The 19,390-nt window shown below is 38.3% G+C and overlaps 2 protein-coding genes across 2 annotated transcripts; both read right to left on the reverse strand.

The window, feature by feature from the left end:
• Positions 1 to 10,245: 10,245 nt before the first annotated feature.
• Positions 10,246 to 10,869, reverse strand: LOC139888525 (uncharacterized). Its single transcript, XM_071871530.1, has one exon. It carries the CDS (start codon positions 10,867 to 10,869, stop codon positions 10,246 to 10,248), a length of 624 nt encoding a protein of 207 aa, XP_071727631.1.
• A 4,147-nt stretch (positions 10,870 to 15,016) lies between these two features.
• LOC139888526 (cytochrome P450 87A3-like) lies at positions 15,017 to 18,930 on the reverse strand. The gene is made up of 9 exons (XM_071871531.1): positions 18,707 to 18,930; positions 17,765 to 18,086; positions 16,587 to 16,736; positions 16,240 to 16,488; positions 16,072 to 16,161; positions 15,911 to 15,989; positions 15,698 to 15,804; positions 15,256 to 15,383; positions 15,017 to 15,149 (listed from the first exon to the last, which is right to left on the reverse strand). The coding sequence occupies exons 1-9, from the start codon at positions 18,904 to 18,906 to the stop codon at positions 15,017 to 15,019; spliced, it is 1,458 nt and encodes a 485-aa protein (XP_071727632.1). The 5' UTR covers positions 18,907 to 18,930.
• Positions 18,931 to 19,390: the final 460 nt, after the last annotated feature.

Genomic DNA, 19,390 nt, shown 5'->3' on the forward strand with positions numbered 1-19,390 from the left:
CATTATGACATAAAGAATTTAAGGCGAGTCAAGGAAAATTTTCTCTACATCATCACTCCATATCATGATTAGTATTGTTGAGAATACTAATCAACGATATTCTTGTGTTTTCAAGGAACAATGGCTCGTCGACGCACTCCTCCCGAAACTCCCGAACAAGCTCTTCAACGCATGATAGCCACCGCCATAGGTGCGGCTATGGCTAGTATCTCCTCCGACATCAATAACAACAACCACAACCGCAACAATCATGGAGCCGGTAATTCAAATGAGGGATGCTCCTACAAAGCTTTCATGGGGTGCAAACCTCACACTTTCGATGGAACCGGGGGACTGGTTGTGCTCACCCGATGGTTTGAGCAAACAGAAGCATTTTTTAGCATAAGTGGTTGTCGGGACCAAGACAAGGTTAAATATTCCACCCACACTTTCGCCGGTATCGCTCTCACATGGTGGAATACGTATGTACTATCGGTGGGTATCGATGAAGCCCACACTCTCTCATGGGCCGACTTAAAGAAAAAGATGATCACCGAATACTTCCCGCGCGAAGAAACCCGCAAGCTTGAACACGAGCTAAGAACTTTAAAAGCGGTCGGGAATGACCTAAAGACCTATAATCAATGATTTTCTGAGCTAACCTTGATGTGCCCAAACCTCGTGACCACCGAATCTTTAAGGGTTGAACTTTACATGGATGGTCTTCACAAGAGCGTCAAACAAGGAGTAATGTCATCCAAACCCGCTAATCACCAAGAGGCCTTGAATATGGCCCGCCAATTGATCGAAACGGTGGACGAAATTGAAGTGCCGACACCTAAAGCCGAGGATAAGTCGGGTGACAACAAAAGAAAATGGGAAGCCCCCCAATCGAGTGACTACAACAACAGCAACTTTGCCAAGGAACCTTTCACCTCCGTCGGCAAGAAAAGTTATGCCGGAACTCGACCTTTTTGCAACAAATGTCACAAGCATCACTTTGGTGAATGTGGCAAGTTAATTTGCCACCGGTGCCAAGGAAGTGGTCATATTGCCAAATATTGTGGGAGTACCGCCCCCATCACTCAAAAGGGGCCCAACACACAAAAGCCGGGTATTTGCTACAAATGTGGCCAATCGGGTCATTTTAGGAATGAATGCCCAAAGAATAAAGCTAAAACCAACGCACGCGGTTGAACTTTCAACATTTGCACCAAGGATGCCCGAGATGACAATGAACTAGTCACGGGTACGTTTCTTCTCAATAACTCATGTTTCTTACTTGTTCGATTCGTGTGTCGATAAATGTTTTGTATCCGAGGCTAGGAGACTACTCTTTGTACTTCACCACTTTTCCCTATACACTACTTACGCCATTCAAGTGACCAACGGAAAACTATTACGTAACGATAAATTTTATCGGGGGGTGTACGTTAAACTTATTGAGTGGATAGTTTGAATTCTGACTTGATACCTATTGAACTAAAGAGCTCAAAACCTAGTCGTTAAGAATAAATGTTCCCCTGCAATTATGTATAGATTATTGTGAACTAAGTAATTTCTGGTTGAGAACCGATATCCTTTTCCCTCGTATCAATGACCTCATGATCAATTACATGGATCCCGTGTGTATTCCAAATCGACCTCCGTTCCGGTTATCATCAATTGAGGGTTAAGGGAGACGACGTCTCCTAAACCGTTTTCCATACTCGCTACGATAGTTATAAATTTCTTTTAGTACCGTTCAGTTTATCCAAGGCACCGTCCGTATTCATAGACCCCCTGAACCGCGTATGCAAATTTGTCTAGACAAATCCGTTACCGTATTTAAATGATGTCCAAATCTATTCAAGTAAACGAACAACATCTCCGCCTTACGCTCGAACTCTTGAGAAAAGAGCAACTCTATGCCAAATTCTCCAAGTGTGGATTTTGGTTAAACGAAGTTCAATTTCTAGACCATGTTGTTAGTGGTCAAGGTATTATGATAAATCTCGCAATCGGAGCCACACGTAATCGGGAAACCCTCACGACTCTATCTTGTATTCGTAAAATTTTGGATCTCGCCGGTTATTACCGAAAATTCGTTCCCCACTTTCCCCATGGTACTCGTCTTTTAACCTCGTTAACTCACTAAGGAAAAATTTTAACATCTCCGTGCCCGAACCTTGAACGTGATTATTCACACCAACCTTACTAGCCAAATACATGTAGCACATAATGGAACTCAATATGGAAATATCTCTGCTTGAATGCCTGAAAGGCATACTCTCTCGACTCGAAAAAAAAAAACTGAAATTCGTTATTTTGCACGAAGAATTTAAATACTTGATTATGAATCCGAACAATTTTCTCGTCATCACGTACCATGATACATAACCCTGCTATTTCACTGTGACCGTTTGATATTACTGGGACCCAAGATAACACACAATCTAAGGATACCTCTTCCTTCATTGACTTAACACCCTTATACTTCTGATAATTGGCTATCTACTACTTAACTCCGAACTATACAACTATGTGTACTATCTAGTTTCCCACTGAGTCTCAACATATTGGCCACCAGATGCGCGATGTGACTACATCAAGATGTAAACTTATGCTATTCAAAATTCTCGTTTCACTCGCATCTTTTTCGCTCATACTTCCGTATAAGGAAACCTTTTATCTAAATTCTCAATGGAGAGAGGGACTCTTCATGTATTACTAGTATTTGCCACGAGGGTGAACAGCCCTGACGAACATTTTCAGTAGACGACAAGAAACTTGCTCCAACAAATACTTTCGAGCCCTAACTAACTTGTTCAAACATATCTTGAGAGATTCTATTCACACACGGTGTACCCTTGTCAATTATCTCGAATCACAATACTCGTTTCACTTCTGGTATTACAAGGAGCCTTAGAAACACGTTTAGAAATGCGTACCGCGTATCATCCACAAACCAACGGAACAAGCAAACGTACGATTTACATCTTGGAAAGACATATTACAAACTTGTATTGTCGCCTTTAGTTGATCCCGCTCACAACAGTAGTTGCCACTCGTGTATTAACGCCGCACTTTTCGAAACCTTACAACACCACAACTGTTGTTCTCCTATTCGTTGGACCGAAGTGGGTGACAAGCAAATCATCATATCAGAAATTCATCCAAGGAATAACCGTTGAGATAGTTCAAGTCCGAGAAGGGCTCAAGATGGCCCGTAGTCGCCAAAAGGACTATGCCGATGTTAGACGTAAACATTTCAAATTCCAGGTGGGTAACCACGTAACGTTAAAATTCGCACCTTAGAAAGGTGTAATCCATTTCGGGAAACGTAGGAAGCTAAATCCGCGATATTTTAATCCTTTTAAAATCTTGGGGCATTTTGGACCCGTTGCTTGCCATTTAGATTTTTTTCGATTCATTTGAACTCCGTTCATCCTACATTCTGTGTATCAAACTTAAAGACGTGTCTTGCCGAACAAGAACTTGTTATTCCATTCGATAAGCTTACTATCGATGACAAATTTCCCTTCCTAGGAGAACCGGTTGAAATTTTAAATTGTGAAACCAAACTTTAAACCAACGTAAAATCCCGACTGTCAAAGTTCGTTGAAATGCCCAAGGGAGTACCTTCACATATCCGTAGAATTTGCAATGCAAGGTTTCGAAGAAGAAACAACTACTACTTCCAACTAAATTTCGGGACAAAATTTCTTTTAAGATGTAGGTAATGTAACATCCCGCCTTTTTCCGTTTACTTTTCCGTTTAACCATTTAAATTCCGTTATATGTTTATAACATCTCCCGTTGATACGCGTTTTAAAAATATCTCGTTTAGGTAATTCACGCACCCGCAACCGAACTTGAAGGACTAGTTTCGCCAAAGTGCCAAAGAGGTGACTAGCTTTTGACTAGTCAACCCCACCTCCCATCTTTTTCATTTTCATTTCTCTTTTCTTTCACTACTTCCCCATTTTCTTTCAATTATCCATTTCAAAGAATCATCATCTAAATCCAAGCTAGCGAGTGTCTTGCAAAACAAATTTCATATTTAGAATCCTTGCAACTTCCTCTTCGATTCCATACCGATTTCATTACTTTTGGGTAACTTTCTAAAATCACTAGATTTTGTGTTCTTGATGTTTTTAACTTATAAAGTTGTTAATTAGAGTCTATGGCTCAAGTCTAACATGAATATATGATTTATATGTTCGATCTTGTTATTTTTGGTAACTAGCATGAACTTGAAAGTTTGGTATGTTTGATTGATGATTTGGTTGCTTAAATATTGTTGATATGTTAAAGTGCAAGTATTAAATGTGTTCCTAGTGTCACTAGCTTCAATTTGATGTGTAGGTTGCTTTAGAAAAGCTCATGAACTTGATTAGTGATTTTGGTGAATTTGGGTTAGGGTTTGATGAACTTGAAATGCATTTTTGATGAATTGAATGCCATGAATTGTTGTTGGTAAATTGTTAGTTAGATTGTATGCTTGATTACCTACGAAACGGCGTGTCATATGTATGCATTTAATTCTCAAATCCTATTTTGTGCATTTATGAACTTGAGCATTTATGATGAACATTAATTGATCATTTATTTTGGAAAGTCGATTGTTACAAATGATGTTTTTGGTTGTTGAAATGTGCTTAGTCGTGTTCCTTGTCAAATTACCTTTCCAACGATATAAGATACGAGTTCTAAGTGTTTAAGGTTTGTGTTTTGTGTTAGTTTGAATGTTGATTTGGGACTTAGACAATTGAGACTGACCAGGTACCAGCACCCGCTATTTGTCGCGGCGCGGCTAGCCTTTGTCGCGGCGCGACAATAGGCGTAGTTTGATTCTGACCTTCTTGTCCAAAATACGAAAAATGTGTGGCATGCTATGGACCTCCGATTCACATGAAACTTGTTCTAATATGCTTATCTATGAATAACTAGCACAGAAAAATAGTTCGGGACCCGACCCGAACGTGTTGACTTTTTCATTGACTTTGACCCGATCAAAGTTTGACTTTTTTTCAAACTTAACCAAATGATTATGCAATCTTTCTAACATGATTCTATACTTGTATCTTGCATGAAACTTGACAATGTGATTCACATGCTATATAATCGAGTCGTAACGAGCCATAGGACTAATTGAACAACTTTGACCAACCGTGTTTACCGTTATTGATACAACCTACTTGTTTAGGTTAAGACCAGCATTCGTCTTTGCACACGTTTACTTGTTGAAGTACTTTATACTCTCGAGCTCAAGGTGAGTTCATAGTCCCATCTTTTTACAACTTTTTATACTTTTAAATCATGGGATGAGAAACATATACAGTTTTATACTACATACTTTTATGCTTTGAACACAAGTACGAAAACAAACATTCCACGTGCGAGTTTAGAACAAAATGCCTCAATTCGATTATCATTAGTTACACTTGTCGGGTGTAAGCGAGAACTTATGTTGTATGGATCCATATGGGTTTGACAAACCCTCATTCGGACGGTTCGCTACCGTTATGCGGATGAAATATATTTTCGTGTTTTAGTGTAGGTTCTAACACTGTGTGATGGGGTAACGTTGGTTAAGTCTTGATAATTAAGTGCTCGCATATAACAACACTTTTGGAATGCAAATGATTTGGATAATCTACGTTATGGGAATACGTTTATTACTACACCTATGATTTCACCAACGTTTTTCGTTGACAGTTTTCTATATGTTTTCTCAGGTTCTTGATTGATAAATGATACATGCTTCCGCTCACTTTTGATACTTGCTTGGATGTCGTGTATACATGCATACATGGAGCATCTTTTGGCTTTACTTTTACTTGTGTCGCATGGGTTTCATTTGTACTTATAAACTTTGTAACGTAACTCGTTGTAGAACTACTTTTGTAAACTTGAACCATCTTTACATTTGAAATGAATGCGACATGTCTTGGTCAAACGTCATTTTAAAGACTTATGACCACGTAACGGGACCTAAGTAGACGGCGCCGTCAATGACGATTTTGTCGGGTCGCTACAAAACAATTAGTGCAAGGTTAGTTCACATAAACTTAAGCACTAACCAATTCCCGGTCCGACCCGTCTCCTACAAGTCCCGCATAAAATGCATACACAATAAAGTCTAAGTCTAGGCACCTATCTCAAGTCGCCTAAATCCTTTAGACCATGCTCTGATACCACTTGTAACGACCCAAACCTCGTTATACCAAAATACGACCCCAATTTTTTTTTTTGTGATACAGCACATCTGGACGGCGTCCAGCACTGAAGACAAGGACGGCGTCCAACCAATTGGGACGACGTCCAAATGAACTGTAAGATTCTGACCTCGGGGTCCAACTTGCGTGAGCGAAAAACCCGCTTCCCGACATTTTTAAACTAAACCGCTTTCACAACACATTAGTATAAATAAAACTAAGAAGTTTTCACAATAAGACCAAGTTTTACAATATCGGGCCCACGTCGACCGTTTTATGAATTTCGTTCAAAAATACAAGTTTCGACCATAAGAGTTTAATTTCCAAACTACTCCTAGAGCATGGTGTTTGGGGTTATATTACCCACATCTTGGTTAACTTCAAAAGCTAACATTTTAAAAGCGTCCCCTTATCAAAACAAAGCGGGAGGCCACTAATCCAACCGAACACCCTTACCATTGTCCAAGCCGGAACATAAAAAGAGTAAACAACGAGAGGGTAAGCAAAACGCTTAGTGAATGCAACAAGTATACATATACGTATATAACCTACTTACTTGCAATCACTTACAACAATTACCGCATACACGCTAGCAATATAATTAGCATACCATCACAAAGTATAAGGCTAAATCTCCAATACGCAAGCTAGCACAACAATAGCATATAATTTGTACAATATAATATGCCCCACTACAACACGTAACCATGGTTAACCAATCATACAAAGGGAACTATTCTCACGAATGAACCGTTAGCCACGCAGACGCCACTAGTATGCATCACTAGTCCCTTGGGTGGTATCGCATACCCGAACTTAAAATCCACCCGTCACGTGAAATGTGGTATCGCATACCCGAACTTAAAACCCACACTTCACGCCCGCACACACACACATGATGGTGAGGTATCACATACCCGAACTTTAAACCCTCATCCCATGTCAACACGATGTGGTATCGCATACCCGAACTTAAAACCCACATCGCATTTCGCACAAGTAAATACATTACATACACACATGTATAATTATTCCACTCACCTTAACGCCCTTGGTGAGTTAATCAAGCTCGCAACCTTCAACGAGAAGTACCTATTACATCATGCATATAATCAATTATACAGTCGAGTTGGTCAACCAACTTACTCACTATCCTAGTGACATTTTAACCCATAGTGCAATTTCGACCCATTTTCACTCTTAACCCTAATATTAGGTCAACTTCGTCAAAACCCTAACACTAGCCATTTAGGGTCTTAATATGCTTCTAACGCAAGGTCATCGCATTTTCATACACATTGAACAACCTAGGTCACCCCAAAACTCATTTGACCCATTTTGTGGTTAACACACCCATTTGGGTCACCCACATACCCAAATAACACCCACTTACATAATATCTAGGTGTGCTAGTAATTAACTAACCAAATTAAGACTCATAAGCTCGATTAACATTTCAAAATCCTAGGTTAGTCATCTTTGAGTCCTCATGACCCAAACTTACCCAAAACCCCAAATCACTAAACAAAGGGTTTTATGTTCAACACTAACCCAAACCCTAACCCTAACCCTTAAACTAATTTGAAGTAAGGAAGTCAAGATTAGGACTTACCACAACAATCACAACGTAGTTAGGGACTAGACGAACAACTTTAAAACCCGCTCTTTGACCCGAAACAACCTTCTTCCTCCTTGATTTGAGCTCTCTCACTCTAGAACTCTTCTCTCTCTCTAGAAGATGGAGGTAGGTGATAATGGAGTTATGACAACCCACTAACTGATCTTGTGGCCTTAAATTCGTCCAAAGTGTGAAATTACCAAGAAGCCCTTATTTTATAACTTAAAATAAAACAGCTGGTCTGCCAGTTCATCTGGACGGCGTCCAGAATACTGGACGACGTCCAGAATACTGGACGACGTCCAGTCCTTCAAAACAGGACGACGTCCCTCCTTTTGGACGGCGTCCCAAACATCTGGGAAAAACAGGATCTTACAATGGATTATCGCTCATCGGTATTTTTGGTATCGAAAGATTTCACTTGTTCGAAGGTTATCGAATGAAGTGCGGCGTGATTTGGGTGTCTCATCCGGCGGTATCAAAAGGAGTTGGTAATCAGCTAATCTGGAGTTATTGTGGGTTGTTGAAGAAACATAGTGACGGGTTAGCGAAGGTTGTGTTTAGATCATCCTTCAAGTGGGAGATTGTTGGATGTGTGAAGGATATCAAAACAACAAGGAAAAGAAGAAAAAAGGCTGATTTGGATTTTGCCGTGGAGGCGCGGCGCGGCCTTTCTTGGGCGCGGCGCGGCTAGTGCCTGACGAGGAAGTTTCCAAAATCAAGTTTTCTTGTTCCCTAAGTTGTTTCCTTGCCTATTTAAACATCTCATTGTAACCTGTAAATGTGTGCACGAATTATTAATGAAATTTTCTCTGGTTTGCGTCCGTGGAGTAAACCCTTCTCCGTGTTTTGGAGTTGGGATATAACCACGTTAAATACCGTGTCGTTTATCGTTTATTTATTGTTTCATGCTTTATTTTTCGTTTGTCGTTGTGGGTTTGGTGATTGGTTTAAATCACCGGTCTTGTTTGGGTCCATACGTCCTAACAAAACTCTCTAATATCTCTACCAATATCATGTTTTAACATGTCCCAAAAGTGTTTAATGAAACGAAACGAGATGCCGTTGAACCCGGTGCTTTCGAACTACCACACTCTCACACCGCGTTTTTTATTTCAGTGTCATCGAACGGTCGCTCAAGAAAATTAGCTTCGTCGACGTTTAAAATGTAGTGTGGAGCAATTGTAACAAACTCCGCTCGTGTGCGAACTTCCTCGAATTTTCGCTTCTAAAAATCAAAGAATTTGTTTTTAGTTACATATGGGTCAACAACCCACGATCCGTCAATCATCAACCCCTGAATTTGTTGTTTTATGCGTTTGTACTTTAGTCACCAATAAAAAAATCTAGAGTTTTCATCTCCCTCAGCATCTCATTTTATTCTAGATTTTTGTTTCTTGTCTAAATTGTTTAACTTGGTTAAATCCACTCTCTTGAAAAAGTGAATTGCGTTGGTTAACCAGTGGCTCATTTCCATTACCTGCATCGATACAAGCGTCAAGTTCATCAATTAAATCAACAACTTGTTTTAATCGGTTAGCTTCTGTTGAACGAACGCCACTTATCCAAGTCTTCAACTTTTGTTTCAACAATCTGCACTTGTACACCATATTCAATTCAGGCTCATTATTAATATCGGACCATGCATTACGTACAGTTTCTTCGAAATCGGATCTCTCAAACCACGAGGCGAAGATCTTAAAATATGTCTTAAAATATGTCGTGCCATAATCTACCTTATCTTGATACCAACACAATCGGCGAGTGGTCAGAATAACCCCTAGGTAGAACAACACCCTTAAGGTCATCGATTTCAACAAGAACGTTATTAGAAATAAGGAACCGATCAAGTTTACTAAATTTAGTTCCTTCCTTGTTTCTCCATGTAAATTGTAAGCCACCGAGAGGAATATCTAACAACGCATTCGACTCAATGTAAATTGTACCAAATTTTTCTATGAACATAATCTCAAATTTGACACATTTTCAATTTTAAGATTATAATCAGAAACTTGTTATATTCATGAAAATTTACAGTAAAGGCGTTTAATTAACAAAAAAAAAAAAACATAAAATGAAAGAAATACCATATATTATAAAACGTACACTTGTATTATTGAGCTAAGATGGAGGTTCTGATTTCGGTTGTTAGTTCAACCAAATATAAAAGTTGTTAGTTCAATCAAAATTAAAAGTTTGAAACCAAAACTGATTTGAAAATCAAAATCAGGTGAATAAACCAAACAGAAAACTAAATTAAAATTCAATTAAATTTTCGATTAAACAGTTTTTAAAGCCCGTAATTTTTTTTTTTTGAAAGGCAACAATTTTATTGATACTTTTAAATAGTTTTGCACATACAACTATATACAGGTACACGAATGAATAACACGATAGCCATACACAAATACCTCAACTAAACCATGATGCTAAGATAGCATCCAGATTTTAAGAAAGGAAGCCTTGAGGGTTGTGGAGCCATGAATGCCAATCCAATGACTTTGTCTTACATCTTTTGGCAACCCACTCGTAACTTTTAATTTGTATCTCGTTTAGTGCCATTGGTGCCGTCCACGATTTATTTGAGAAAACCTTTTGATTTCGGTTCTTCCAAATAAGATAACTAGTCGACCAAATCACCGCTTGCCAAATGCTTTTGCCTACACTTGTATTCGCTTGACCCGACTCCATGAACATATCTTCAACATTAACAAAGGGAATACCACCTCGACCCCACCAATCAAAGACTTTGCACCACACATCGAAAGCATGTTTACACAAGATAAGAGAGTGGTTTACCGTTTCAATATCGTCATCACATAATGGGCAACGAACCGAATGAAGATCAATACCTCTCTTGTCAAGCTCTAACAATACCGGAAGACGTTTTTTATTTGCTCTCCAAACAAAGACTTCAATTTTTTTCGGCACCAATTTGTTACACAATGTTTCACTACAATCGCTACTTGGAGTTAGTAGTCTCGAGTTGATCAAGGTTGTTAAAACTTTTGTTGAAAACTTCTCGCTACCACCCGCTTTCCATTTCCACAAATCTCTTACTTGAGGATTCATCCGTACACCCGAGAGCATGTTCATCAGTTGTTGTAGTTCATCCTTCGCCCGACCTCTTGGATTTCTTTGCCATGACCATTGACCCACACACTTAACACCATCCCATGAAAGTCTATCTTGAATAGAAGCTTCTTGGTTCGTTTCTAATCTTCATAGTCTTTTGAATTTGTTCTTTAACTTCTCGTTTCCAACCCACGTCTCGTTCCAAAAAGATGTAGAAGCACCGTCACCTATTTCCTTTACAAAAAAGTTTCTAAAGGGAAGACCGGAGCCTTCAATGTTAGTTCCGGTTTTAATAATATCCTTCCAAATCGACTTATAAGAGTCATTTAGAGGGATGTCATCAATCGTGAGTCCACCCGAAGTCCCGTAAATGCTAGAAATGACTTTGACCCACAAGGAGTTGGTTTCGGATTTAAACCTCCACCACCACTTGCCAATCAAAGCCCAATTTTTAGTTTTAAGAGAACCCAAGTTTAACCCCCCATCCCGATAAGGTAAAATCGTATCATCCCATTTAACCCAAGATAATTTTGATTTGTTACCCGCCCCACCCCAAAAGAAAGAACGTCTTACACACTCAAGTTTTTTAATTACACATGGCGGAGCACGGAAAAGCGAGAAGTAGTACAACGGAAGACTATTCAACACCGATTTAACAAGAGTCAAGCGTCCACCAAATGAAATCGTTCTAGCCCTCCAATCCGAAAGTCTTTTTTCAAATTTTTTAACAACCGGATCCCAACTTTCTTCCTTTTTCATGTTGCCCCCAACCGGAAGACCAAGGTACATAAATGGGGTGGTACCAACGTTACAATTAAAGAGACGAGCCATATATTCTACCTCACACTTTTCGACCCCAATACCAACAAGATTACTGTTTTGGAAGTTGACTTTAAGCCCCGATGTTAACTCAAAACACTTTAGAAGTTTCATAAGATTCCGAATGTTCCCTTCACTCCATGACCCGAAGAATATTGTATCGTCCGCATATTGAAGGTGAGATAATGGGATTTTGTCGCGACCAATTTCCACCCCCGAGAATCGTTGAGTTTTCACTGCTTGTTTGGTTAGAACGTTCAACCCTTCCGCCGCCAATATAAAAAGGAAAGGTGATAGTGGATCTCCTTGCCTTACCCCCCGCTCTAATGTGAATTCCTTTGTTGGGGAACCATTAACTAGAATAGAAATAGACGCCGACTTTAAGCAAGTGAGAATCCACTTTCTCCATTTGTCCCCGAAACCCATAATTTCCATTACTTCCATCAAAAAATCCCAATTAAGACAATCAAACGCTTTCTCGAAATCAACTTTGAAGATTACACTTTTGGCATGTTTGTTTTTTAGAAAAGAGAGGGTCTCGTTAGCGACAAGGGCCCCATCTAAAATGTTCCTCCCTTTAATAAAAGCACTTTGTTCAGACCCGACAAGATTTGGTATTACCCGCTTTAACCGGTTAGCAAGAAGTTTGGCAATCACTTTGTAGAAGCTACCGATCAAACTAATTGGGCGATAATCATTTAAACAAACAGGATTTGCATTTTTCGGGACAAGAGTGAAGAACGAGGCATTACATCCCTTAGATATCTCACCCTTTTCCCAAAAAATGTTGATGGCTTCAATAAGGTCACCTTTAAGAATGTTCCAAAATTTTTTGTAAAAGCCCATATTGAACCCATCCGGACCCGGAGCCTTCCAGCTCCCACAATCTTTAACCGCCTCCCAAATTTCAGACTCACTAAAAACTACCTCCAAATTAGTTGCCTCCGAATGGGACAACTTGTTCATAGTCGATGCAAAAGAATCTTGTACCACTACATTATTAAACATGTCACTAGGAAAAACATGCCTACTGTTACCAGCGAGATTCTCACAAGTGCATACTGGGCCACACTCAAGCCCATTTCTCCCCCTGATCGTGGTAGTCCAATTAGCTAAAGAAGGTCTACAAATTTTTTTCGCCCCAAAAATATTCCTAAAGTGAGTTAGAACCGTGGCCTTTACATCTGATGGATTCTCATTCCACACCCCATTAATATTTAAACCACGAAGGTTACATTTGTTATATTTTCTACGGATGGTGGAATGGAAATACTTTGAGTTTTCATCACCTTCTAAGATCCACCGTATCCGTGCCTTTTGCTTCAACATACCCGTTTTAGTTCTTTCTTTTTCAATCCAAGATTTTCGAGTCTCCAACCAACATGCACGATCTACTTCACTGATTGTACCCAATTCCGCCAATAGCTCTAACCTACTCGCCTCTTTCTTTAAAACCATAATTTCACTATCCAGAGACCCATACTCTAATTTACTCCAACACTTCAAGTCACTCTTCACATTTTTAAGCTTATCCCTAAATAAACAATCTTTTTTCACCCCGCAAACTGACTTATCCCACGCAGCTTGTATCACTTTATCCACACCATCCTTTTTGAGCCATTCATCAAAAATCTTGAACGGTTTAGGTCCAAAATCAATTAATTTGTCTCTAAGTACCAAAGGACAGTGATCCGATTCCCGACGCTCTAGTGCAACAACCGAAAGATCTTCCCATATTTTGATGAAATTGTCATTAACAAGAAACCGGTCGATTTTACTAAATTTGGTACCATCGTCACTAATACGTGTGAACCGTTTCCCATTAATAGGGATTTCCATCAAATTATTTCTCACAATGAAGTCATTGAACCGATTAGCCCTAGCTTGGTGAAACGTACAGTTAAGCCGGTCCGATTGATTTCTTACTTCATTAAAATCCCCACACAAAACCCAAGCCGAGTCGTGAGACCTTATAAGATTATCTAACGCATTCCACATCTCAATTTTTTTGATGTCATTATGAGGCCCATAAACATTAACGATAAAAATTTCGTGCCCGGAACCCACCCATTTACCTCGAATAGCTAAGAGATACTCGTTACTAGTGACACTATCCGCAACAAAACTACCAACATCCCAAATTACTAATAACCCACCCGAATTCCCTAAAGCCTCTTTTTGAACATACCCACAATTACTATTACCCCACAAAGCATGTACCCACCCATCAACCACAATTTTACACTTTGTTTCTTGAAAAACCGCAACATCCGGTCTTTCATTACGACACAACTCTTTGACCCACCCGAATTTACCCTTTACACATTACATGTTTGATATTGTCAATTGCCAATTCCTTAACCATCACAATATCCAGTTTTGATGCACTTACTCAGGAACAATTTTTCATTACCAATCCTAACAAAGTTATATCACGATACTTCATACTGTTCCTAGTATCCGATCTAGTAGCCAAATACGTATGTTGTTTCGGCATGGAATAATGATCTAATTGTTACTTTCCTAATTAGAATTTGTATACTTGGTGTGAATAATAGGTCCCCTAGCAGCTATAAATTGAAAGATTCAAACTTACATGATGTTAATATGAATGCCAATTTACAATGACAGCCATAGTTATTGACAATTCAACACAGGTATGGTTAGCATTTGAGTTTGTATATTATTGGTGCAAAGTATGCATCACATAACTGTTAGGAATTATACGACCCAAACATCACACACAATAAAATGTCAATTGCAACCCACAATTAATAAACAAAAGTAAAAAGCGTAAACATTGAGTGAGTTGTAGCTCAGCTGGTAGTGGCCTGCCTCTCTTAGCGAGAGGTCAGGAGTTCGACTCCGCTGGGCTGCAACATTGCATTCAATGTTATCCCTGACCTGAAGTATCCACCCATGTCGCCTTTCGCTTAGTGTGTGGGCAGCGGGGAAGGGGGGTTTTATCGGCCATGTCCTCGGATTGGCTCGGGTTTCCTCCAGGGCAGTAGTTGGGGGCGGGTTATGCAACTACGGGAGATGAACGTGTGGGTGGTTAAGTTCCCTGGCTGATCCCAAACTAATGTCCCAAAAAAAAGTAAGATCGAAACGAACAAAGTCCAGTAACGACAAAGTCCTTATACATAGATATTTTACATATGCGTGGACGGTCCTTTGTAGAGGAACCACAATCTTATAAAGGGAAACATAAAAACACACAGATAACAGTGCGGAACTCTTGTTATCTCTTTATTTGACCGAAAACTGAGAGCTATTACGACGAGGTACACAACTGTGGGAGAAGTATCTCCATGCATCGGGAAATTCATTTCTGTTTGGGCGATTTATCCTTCGTATCTTTATTATGTGTAGCTTTACTTGTGAACTGAACATGAAAGCCGCCTGGAAATTGTAATCCCGGAGCTCGTATAGGCTCCCCTCCTTTAATTGGCTTCCACCTAATGAGCCAAAAAAAAAAAAAAAAAAAAAATAATAATAATTCAAGTTAGTATGCATCTCTTTTTTCAATATGTTCTATAAATTTTATCTGTTATTTATTTTTACTGATATTTAGTCACTAAGCAATGGAGAAAGACAGCAAGCTGCATCCTAGAAAAATCTGCGCCAACGCAAAACCTCTGGCCACCTCCGAAAGCCATGAAAGTCTTTGATGCACCTTTGTAATCCATACCCTGTTAAATTGCATTTTTAGAGTTAACAAAAAAGGCTTAGAAAGTTTTTAAAGCTTTATGTTATCTATTTTTAGTAGAGGTGGCAAGATGGGCGGGTCAGGAGCCGTGTTGGGCTGGGTTGACCACCAAACACTATTTTGTATTCGATTCAAAATTTTCTTAATATAATTAAGGTTCTAATCTGATTATAAAATCAGTATCACTCAAGTTGACTCAGTGAAGGAACAAAACTCAAGTTGACCCATTTATAAATAAATGGGTCGAAATTACCACCACTAGTTTCCAGTGTATTGTGCATATAAAATAGTGATTACCTCCCATCGCCATGGATTAAAGTTGAGTGGATCCTTATAGTTGTCAGGGTCCAAATGAACGGCCGCAGGACTAACCATTACAACCCAATCAGCTGGAATTGTGTACTCTGCATCAAACCCAATTTCCATATCAACCCACCTCATTGTTATACCCCCTCTAAAAGTTATACTATCTGAACAAATTATTTTAATTCTACGGTGGATATTATTTACCTTTGAACTTTATATCTTTTATCGCTTTTCTGAATATTGCTGGAACAACATTAGCCATCCTTACTGATTCATTTATAACCTGCAATGCAATGCAAACATGACTCATGGTTAACTATGAGTTCTTTTAAGTAGTTTTAATTAAGGGCCGGTATTCAACGCACCTGAAATGTGAATGTCATCGACTTATATTCTTCCCATGTAAGATCAGCATCCTTATTTTCTCGCCCTTTTAGGATATTTTCATGTTCTTCCTGCATTAAATGACACAAAATGAGTTGTTCATATAGCGGAAAATATTTTGTTTGACTTTTAATTGATCATACACGTACCGTTAGTTCCTTCAATGCTCGAGGGTTGTCTGTTAGAAGCTTAATAGCTACTAATAACGCCAAGGAAGTTGTTTCGAAACTTACAAACAATAGCACAAACATCATGTCTAGAGCTATTGCTTCTGTAAATGTATTGTTTTTCTTTAGTTCTTCAAGAACATAGTCAAAGTAATCGGTGTTGACTTTATTAGGCGTCTTTCTTCTTTTCTCTAACATGTTCTTAAGCATTGCCATCACCCTCTTTCTTCCCTAATTGTGTTCATAAAAATTTGATCAAAAATTAGGAATATGCTTGTCACCAACTTGACATTTTTCGTCGGTATATGAATTACGAAATATACTTGTACCTGAAGACACTTGTAGAAAGTTGTACCGGGAATTGCGAGTGGAATTGAAAGTAGACCATCAAGAAAGTCATCGAAATTTTCTCTTAGATTCGCGGGTGAATTTTCTTGATCATAGCTTATCAACTTTTTTGCACTGAGACCAAATACCATCTGTTGAACACCAAAAGACAATAAGAAACAGTGTAAACTTGTGGCATGTCAAAGTGGATTTTGTCCATATAAAATAAAAGGAAATATTCTTAAACAGGTTCTTGTTAGAAAATCTGGGTTGTAATTGAGTATTTTAACCCTACAAGTCTCGGGTATCACGAAATCCTAATTGAGATAAGACAAAATAAAAGATCGCATTCCACACAAGAAGATATTAAAATCTAAGTGTATGAGAGATTGTATGTTTCTATATTTCGAATTGAAAAGGAAGTGTTTGTTTTGTGGAGGGAAATACGTTAAATTGTTTTAACTCGAAAAGGTACAACGAAAGGGTGTAATGAAAGAATGCAACCAGGGGCGCTGCCCCTAGGACCCCGCAAGGGGGCGCGACCCCATTGACACCTGCAAATTCTGCGACAGTGTATAGTCAACTATTATGGATGTGCACTCCACACTCTCCAAACTCACTCGTAAGTAAAACTAGTCAACTATTGCTTTCAAGTAATTTCCAATTAATTAAAATAATTGTTAGGTTACACTAAAATCACCTAACAATCCCATATTTCTTTGTTTTTAAACTATCTAACTTAATAGTTAATCCTTAAGTCCATCGTATGCTTGACATGTTAATTTAGATGTTTGAGAGACCAAAATTGTACGGTAAAAATAGAATTTTCCTGTGAATAAAACCCTAAATTCCAACTTAAAAAATATGCTGTGTCTGCGTGTCTAATATTTCATTTGAGATGTTGCTAATTAATTGTCTATTCATTAATAGATGAGAATAAAAAAGATAAAGTTATTTTATGTCCTTAAAGTATGTATGTAAGATAAAAAAAAAAAAAGTAAAGATTAAAATTGAAAAGTAAACAAAAAGTATATGGTATTTCTTAGACTGTGTAGTTTCTATAGTGTATTTTTTGTCTGAGAATAATAGAATTGGGATGAGGAGTGTGCATTACATGTTATTTCAGAGTATATGGAATATGTGAATGACTTAAAATTAAAATGGTTAACGATCTACTTACATCTTCAATTGCAGCTTTTATTTCCACTGATTCTTGGACCTCCCATGTCTGTATGGTTCTGGTTGATACACTTTGAATTTCAGAAAGCATATTTCTAAGACTTGTATGACCAAGAAGACTTAGCACCATGTTCTTGAAATGCTTATGTGCGTCCCCATGCAAAGTACTTACATTCTGATCTCCATATAGACTTCTTGTACTTTCAGGGTACCAACTCTTGAACAATTGACCCTCTTGTTGGAACACCATATTATTAAGATCCAAATCCGCTGAGACTATAACTCGGAGCCCAACAAAACTGGTTCGAAATACTGACCCATATCTTAAATAGAATAAAACCGTCAGAACTCAACATTTTACATGAATATTGAATAAACAATAGCCAAGGAAAAGTGTCGGAAACTGTCACGGATACACATATAGGCTGCATGAGTAAAAAGTACTCAACTTTCCTAGGTAACCTAACCTGGAAAAACCTTATCCGTTTACCAATTGACGTCAATATCATTAGTAAAAGCTTCAAACGGATAAGGTTTTCTGATTTGGGCCTCTCGAGATGAACAAGATTTATTTTTACATGATTTAACTGCGTGTTTATACCCTTTTCCTAACCATCTCAAGACCTATAAGAAGTTAACTACTAGGTCATTTTGTGGTGATTGTTATCTTTGTCTAATGAAAATACTAACAATTACAATTGCCAATAAATAATATTTTGACACAAATACTAACAATCACCGGATTTATTATTAATAAATGACGATTTTGATTCGCATTGCATAGGCTTTTTAGTTGCTTATTCAAGTGTTGTAGTAATTCATTGCTCTGTGTTTATGTATTTGAGATTCGTTCATCTTTTTGATGACCGGATTTATTATTAATAAATGTTCCTTTTTCGCCAAAAAAAAAAAAAAAAAAAAAAATCACACTTAAATTGTTCACCTTTTCAGCCTTTCCTTAATGAAAGGAGAGGTATCCCAAGTCCGGTTTGTAGCGAAAAACTGTAGAGTTTCTCCGAGTAGCGGCCAACCCATTGAACCTGGAGGAAGTTTGCCACTGCATTTTGGGTTACTCCATCTGTAAACCCAATGTGTAAAACTAACCACAACTAGAGCTAAAACACACAAATTAACATGCCACATTTTTAGTTTGTGTGAAACAAAATCCAAAATTGACAGTTGAATGAAACAATAGACTTAAGTGACCTATATATAATGTACTAATAATGCATGAGGTACAGCTAGCTAGTCATAAGACAATGAAATCTCTCTAATGTAACCCATACCATGTATCACGAATTCTATTAACAAAATCTCTCTAGTTTGGTCCGTGGATTAAAGTAATCAACCCGTTGATTACATATAACCACGTTAAATTATCGCGTTCTTATTTTCTTTGTTAATTGTCTTCGTTTGTCAATTGTGGGAGTGTATTTTTTGGAAATCACTTTTATTGTTGGGTCATATAACCCTAACAATTGGTATATAGAGCTCAAGGTTTCGAGTTTGGGAAGATGGCGGAAGACGGGAAATTTAGAATCGATAGATTTGATGGAAAAGACTTCGGCTTTTAGAAGATTGAAATTGAAGAGTACTTGTATCAAAAGAAGCTACAATAACCCTTATT

The sequence above is a fragment of the Rutidosis leptorrhynchoides genome, chromosome 2 (assembly GCF_046630445.1).
Source record: "Rutidosis leptorrhynchoides isolate AG116_Rl617_1_P2 chromosome 2, CSIRO_AGI_Rlap_v1, whole genome shotgun sequence".
Classification (NCBI taxonomy): Eukaryota; Viridiplantae; Streptophyta; class Magnoliopsida; order Asterales; family Asteraceae; genus Rutidosis; species Rutidosis leptorrhynchoides.